The 6,961-nt window shown below is 52.1% G+C and overlaps 1 protein-coding gene across 1 annotated transcript; it reads right to left on the minus strand.

Moving 5' to 3' along the window:
- Positions 1–204: 204 nt before the first annotated feature.
- On the minus strand, positions 205–6,180 carry HMX1 (H6 family homeobox 1). The gene is made up of 2 exons (XM_039551312.1): positions 5,435–6,180; positions 205–3,765 (listed from the first exon to the last, which is right to left on the minus strand). The coding sequence occupies exons 1-2, from the start codon at positions 5,694–5,696 to the stop codon at positions 3,191–3,193; spliced, it is 837 nt and encodes a 278-aa protein (XP_039407246.1). The 5' UTR covers positions 5,697–6,180; the 3' UTR covers positions 205–3,190.
- Between the last annotated feature and the right edge of the window lie 781 nt (positions 6,181–6,961).

The raw sequence follows: 6,961 nt of genomic DNA on the forward strand, positions 1-6,961 counted from the left end.
CAGAAAAGGATTTATGCTGCCTAATAATATTACAGCTGTAGTATAACTGGATTTATTTTAAAGCTATTCTGAGGTTGCTTTGATCTATAAAGCAGCAACGTATGTCTCTATATGTCACAAACAGCCTTTGCTAAAGGACTTCGAGCTTTACAGTCCATCAACATTTTTCTTAGAGTTTTCTCTTTGCAGAAGCAGCACAAAGCGTGTGACTCTTACCTTTTTTATTTGTTTAATAAAAAATACACACAAGGAAGAAAACTGAAGAATTTGCTGTCCTGATTTGCGGGTTGGGCTTGGATGTTTGGGTCTGGGGAATTTTGCCTGTTTTGAAATAGTCAATGCACATACATCAGGGACTGCATCTATTGCTAGCTATTTCTCTGCATCCTACAGAAATTTCTTGCCATCAGGTACAGGGAAAAGTATCATTAAAAAAAGCTATAAGGTAAAGAAACCTGAGGTGTGTATGTTCCTACTTTCAGCACATACTTTTAATAAGCCACTATAAATCATTTTCTGCAGAATAAGGCATAAGTAAGCACTTTTTCTTAGATAATTTCACGTCTTGCACCTTTTAATATTTTACCATGATCATAAGTTACAAATACAGTGTATGAAAAAAATCTGTTTATTGATATAATCAGCACATCTTTAAAAAACAAACATACTAATGTCAAAACACATTTTAAAAATCCGATTGATCATTTAGCCCTGCCAGTTCCTTAACTTCAAGAAAAGAATATTTAGTAGAATCAGAAGTATAATAATCTCATATGTTACTCCAAAGAAAAGGCATGTGGAGAGTGGCAGGTGTGTTAAATTTCTCGTTGGATTACAATCTACTTTGATATGACTGTAGTGAGTCAGGATTTCACTCCAGTAGGTAACACTGGGAGATCTGGGGAGCTGCATTTGAAGGGAAAAACGGTCTAGCCGCTTTCTTCCAGGGGCAGGCAATCTTTGAACGGCATCAAAATCAAGTGCTTGCACCCTGAGGAAGAAACATCACCCCAAGTCACCTCCTCTGGCAGGAAAAGGCTGAAGTCCAGCCCAGCCACTTTCCCCCGCTGCCGGCGGGTCCTGTCCAGGGCACCGATATCCTCAACTTCGCCACTTCCCAGTCCTTCTTACACCGCTCGGGGACCAGGCTTTAAAAGTTTTCATCTCAAATTCGGGTGTTTGATGGATATGCCAAGAAAACGGCAGCAGAATATGTCCGGAGATTTCAGAAGGAGAGCAGCAGCAGCTGAAAAAAAAAAAAAAAAAAAAAAAAGAAAGAAAGAAAAGAAAAGAAAAAGAATAACCCCAAAAGACAACAGCTTCCAGAAACGGGGCTTAAGTCGAAACCAGTATCCCGGCAATTTAGTACTTTTCTCCGGAACCTACAAATATATATATGTATACATATATATGTAATTCTCGAGTGGTTTTGAGGCTTGCAACGTCCTGACTTCAACTGCACGGGCTGGTGCTCAAAGCCATACTTCGGGCCAAAGCAGAAGAAAAATTGAAAAAAAAAAAAGAAAACAAAAAAAAAAAAAGAAAAAAAGAAAAGAAAAAGAAAAGGAAAAGAAAAAAATAGAGGGAGGAAAGCCCAAAATTGTGTCGAGGTTATAATCCACCCCTGACCCTTCTTCTCAGATTTAGTATCAAAGCTGAAGCTTCACCACATCTTGCTGATCAATTTCATAGCCAGAAAAAGCAAGATTGCTCCAATTATAATGAAAAGTGTAGGAAATAGTAAGAATTAGACTGCCCTTCCTTCTCGGGAGACAGGTCCGCATGCACGCTCCCCAACAGATCCAGGACCTGAAGGGACACCAAGTGCTCCGAGCTGGTTGGTTCAATTGCAGCTGATTATGCCCTAAAACATACAATCAAAGCTTGACTTTCCACCAAGGCCGAGTTTTATAAGGTCATTTCCCCCTTAATATTTGGAAAAAGAAATTCAAACTTTTAGAAACAATGATGGTCCCGAAATTAATTTTAAGAGTGAGTAGGAGGGGAGAAAAAAACAGTTATTAAAAAAAAATCAATAACTTGGCATGCATAATACTTCATATAATATCATGTTGCAGGTTCGCTCGCATAACCGGCCATACAGCTCCCCAGTCTGTTCCCATCTGATTATTTTTCTTTCCTTCCTTTTTAATTGCCAGTGAATTATTAATCGATTACACAAACCAATCCCGTAAGAGACAGATAAGTCGAGGTGCGCTTTCCTCAACTTCTTCAGGAGACCAAAAAAAAAAAAAGTGGCGAATCCACTTGTAAAATAACAGTATGTGGAATTACATACATATATATGTATATATAAACCCGTGTATTTTAGCTGATAATTTGCCAGGGAAATACAAGGAAAACAAAGAAACCAAATCCTCACAGCTCGGATTTCAGCAGGGCAAATTCTTTTCAACAATTTGACTTCAAGTTGTTTCAAATCAAACTCCTGCATCGAGAAGGACCAGGGGGCACCAGCACATGCTTGGGTGTCGATAGTATGGAAATGTGAGTAACAATGGGAGGGGGATCTGTACGAATTAAGTGGCTAAAACAAAGGGCCCTAGAGAAGCTGCTGGAGGCCGGGATCAGCAGGATCCCCGGCTCTGCACGGAAAGCTGCTGGGGCAGCGGGGAGACTTCAAGGTTTCCCTGTAGGAGCGCTGGCCCGGGGCACCAGAGGTCCCGGGGAAGGTCTCCTGGCCGCGGCGGGGGCCCCGAGGCTTGGCCGCCCGCGGGGTGGGGGCGGCGAGGCCGGAAAGCGCCGGCTGTTCCGTACATTCGTATCACGCTCGGCAGCTCTGCGGGTCGCAGGAGGAAGGGTCGGGGGAGTCTGTTGCCCCCCGGAAAACGCCGGTCTGTGTCACCCAGGGGCCGGGGCGGCGGTGAGGGTTTAGCCGCTGCCACGGGGCTGGATTTTCTTTGGATGCACGGCGGTGGGAGCCCCGCCGACCTGATCCCGGTGCATGGCTGGGGTTTTTGCAGTCCTTTCGGCTCCCTCCGGCTGCCGCACGTCGCTCCGAGTTAACCCCAAGAGTAAGTTTATTGCACGTTAAAAAAAAAAAAAAAGGTCAAAAGCAGAAAATCGAGAAACGTGTAAGTTGAAAATAAAAAGTCCGTGGAGGAATGGGGGTGGAGCTGGAAGCCGAGGGAGGGGGCGAGGGGGCCGCGGTCCCGGCAGAGGTGGGCGCTCAGACGAGTCCTGTCATCTGCGACCGTAGGAAAGGGAGGGAGGCGGCGGGGAAGGTGCCCAGGGGATAGCTGACGCCGCTGGAGAAGCCCACCAAGGGGGGCGACATGTGCGGCAGGGTGAAGCCCAAGGCGCTCGCCGGCGAGTTCTCGTGGTACAAAATGGGGACCCGCACTATCCTTTGGGCTGCGTGGGAGAGGTTGGCCGCTTCCAGGTCTGCGGCCACCTGCCGCTTCCACTTGTTGCGGCGGTTCTGGAACCAGATCTTCACCTGGGTCTCAGTGAGGTGCAGCGAGGCGGCCAGCCCGGCCCGCTCGGAGCTGCTCAGGTAGCGCTTCACGTCGAAGGTGGACTCCAGCTGGAACACTTGGCTGCGGCTGAACACCGTGCGCGTCTTCTTCTTGCGGCCGGCGGCTCGTTGCTCCGGCTCCCCCGGCTCCTCGCCGCGTTCCTCCTCCTCCTCGCGGCCTCCCGGCCCCGGCCGCCCGCCCGCCGGGCCTCTCGCCGCCGCCCGCCCGCCACCGGCCGCCCGCTCCGCCGGCTCCTCGGGCAGCTCGGGCGAGTCTCGGTCGCTGGCTGCGGAGAGAGGCAGAGGGCTGTTGCAGGGATTGAGGGAGCAGGGGCACCACACAGCCCGCCCACCCCGCGCCTCGCTCACCGGGAGGGGAAACAACGCGGCTGCGGGGAGAGCAAGGCCGGGAAGCGAGGGGCCCGGGAAAAGGCTCCTGCCATTTCTCTGCCTCCTGAGATAAACTCCCAAACGTTTCTGAGTGTATACACACACACATGCTTATATGGAAACACAAACCTTGTATTATATATATATAACTATACTGATCTATGGACATGCTCATCAATCTGCGTATGTGTGCACACACACAAACGCACTCCTACGTAAGTGTATAACACATATAGACTGTTTCCGAATCATAAAACGTACCCATGTATATATACACACGTGTACATGCACAAAAGTGTGTGTATACTTTTTATATCTGTATGTACACACACGGGTATGTGTGACCTCTCATTTATATACACACATCTGTATTTACTCACATACACACAAGTACATTTGTGAGTAAGTACATTGTGTCAGAGTGGTAAGCATAACAGTGCGTCCGTGTGTATATAAAGAGTATATAAGAGGGATAAAAAAAGAAATAATTCACTGCCCATTATTCTGGACTTCAAAAGCTAATGGATCAGGACAACTATTCTAGTATCGGGACATATCTCCGTGGAGTTCCCAACACTGTGCATTCCAACCACAATTTTAAAAGGGAAAAAAATATTTCTTTCTCTATAGAACAGAGGAAAACCAGAAAATTTAAAAAAAAAAAAAAAGAAAAAGAAAGAAAAGAAAAAGAGGTGGGGGGTGGGGGAAAGCAGTTGTTTTTGGAGTACTTTTCTGTTTCTATATGTACCTTTGAGAGAAATTAAAAATATTAATAAACCCATTACTGTGAAAAGAAACTATTTGGATTACAAATCACGCCTCTTTTCCTTATTGAGCAATTGTGAGATCTCTACAGGCTCGTATAGGATCACAGAGATGCGCCGGGGCACAATGTTTTTTCTATCAGTAGATAGAAAATAACCACTGATGGCAGCCCATACACTCTATCACGTGTTAATTTCTGCCCCAAACCCAGGCTTCTGCTCCAGAACCCGCTCCATCGGGATCCCTGCAGCGAGAGGCCGCGCTGCGGGCGGAGGGCAGCGGGGCTGGCTCTACGGGATGGGGCGGCAGGGGCAGCTGGGACCGAGCCCAGCTGCTTCCCCGGCTTCCCAAACTCTCCACCGCGCTGCTGGGGGATTGTGCTCCCAGCTTTGTGGCTTAATGGGAAGTTAAAAAAAAAAATAAAAAAAGGCAGACCTGCCTCTTAAAAAAAAAAATTAAAAAAAAAATGGAGAGAGGAAAGAGAGAAGAAAAAGAGACGGGGGGGAAAGGGAAAGAAAAAAAAAATCTCCAAGCAAGCCAAGAATCCGTGTTTACACTTCGGGCGGCGGGGCGGAGGCTCCAGGTGTCTGACACACAGGGAGCATTTCCGGAGATTTGCCCCGGGCGGCCGAATACGGGGAGGCAGGGCGGGGGCTGCGGGGGCACTCCGGGCATCCCCCTCCGGGCTGCTCCGGGCGGCCGCGGCGGGACCCGGACCTCCCCACCCCGGCCGGAGCAGGAACACCCCCCACCCCAGCCCCGGCAGGGCCCGGCGGTGAAGGGTGGGGAAAGGCGACTTACTGTCGGGGCTGGCGCAGCCCAGGAAGGCGGCGTGCGCCCGGCGGTACCAGCCGACGGCGGCGTCGCGGAGGGGACAGCCCGGGGCGCCGATGCGCAGCGGAGAGTGCGGCCCGCAGCGCGCACCCCCGCGCCCGCCGCCGCCCGCCGCCGCCCGCCGCGCCCCGCCGCCCGCCGTGCCCTCGGTGCCCAGCAGGTCCTCGATGAAGAAGGACGAGACGCGGGCGGAGGTGGAGCCGGCGTTTTCCGTGGCTTCGTCCGGCATCGTCGGAGAGAACTGCGGGAGGGGGTCCCGGCTCCGCCGGCGGCTGGCTCCTCGGCTCCCCGCTGCCCCGCGGCCGCCTCTCGCCTCTGCCTAGCCCCGTGGATGCTCTCCTGGTATAAAAGCGTTTTTTTCCGGAGTAATCATTTCAGATCGCGGTTTGCCATCATTTCCTGCAAGCTAGGAGGGGAGGGGGGAGGGGGAGGAGGGGAAGGGAACGGGGAAGGAAAAAAAAAAAAAAGCAGCCCGACAACCCATCGGAGGCGCCAGATTCTGTGCGAAAACGCTAATAACGAAATAAAAATGTCATGCGAGTTAAACGGCGGGCAGGAGCGGGGGATCCTGCGGTGGGCGGAGCGCCGCGTCGAATGGGATCTGCGCGGGGGAAGCGCCGGGCGCCGGGCGTCTGCGTGTGTCTGTTTGTGTGTGCGTGTCCGTGTGTGCGTCTGTGTCCGTGCGTGTCTGTGTGTCCGTGTGTGTGTCTGTGTGTCCGTGTGTGTGTCTGTGTGTCCGTGTGTGCGCGCGCCGCCCCGGGGCCGCCGTTCACGAGCTCCTTATTTAGGTCAATTAGGGAGCAAATCCCGGAGCGGGGGGGCGGCGGCGGCTGCCCCGGCACACGGGCCGCAGCCGGGGGGGCTTGGCCTCTCCACGTCCCGGCCCTCCCATTGGCTGCAGCGGGCTCAGCGGGCAGCCCCGGCAGCCAATCGGCGCCGCGGACATCGCGCCTATATTAATATCATTAATATCATTAATATCATTAATATCATTAATAATAATCACCCCCCGCCCGCCCCCCGCCGAGCGCTTTCGTGTGGCGGCGGCGGCGATGGACGGAGGAGATGCGCCCTCCGCCGCCCAGAGAGCCGGCTCCTACCCCGCGGGCCCGGTCGCCGCCGCCGCGGGCTGTCGGCGGAGTGGTGAGGTTGTCCTCAGCCCGGAGCCCCCTGGTTGAGGCCTTTGAGTCGGTTTTGGGAGAGTGGCAGAGCGGCGACTGCCCCCGTGAGCAGGCAGTGGGTGTCCCGCCGGTGGAGGGGAGGTGCCTTCTAGGGAAGGGAAGAGGACTCTCCTCTAAGGAGTTTCCCGAGGTCCGTTTTATTTGCCTTTATCTATATGTATGTACATATACAGGTATATTTTTACAGATGCACATACGATGTCTGTATAGTTTATTTAGAAAGACAGCCAGCCCTGCTCATCGGAGAAGGAGCCGTCCGGGACTCCCTGTCTCCCGCCGCCCCGGCCGGGCAGGCTGCAGCAGTGCGCTGCCC

Source organism: Corvus cornix, chromosome 4 (assembly GCF_000738735.6).
Source record: "Corvus cornix cornix isolate S_Up_H32 chromosome 4, ASM73873v5, whole genome shotgun sequence".
Lineage (NCBI taxonomy): Eukaryota > Metazoa > Chordata > Aves > Passeriformes > Corvidae > Corvus > Corvus cornix.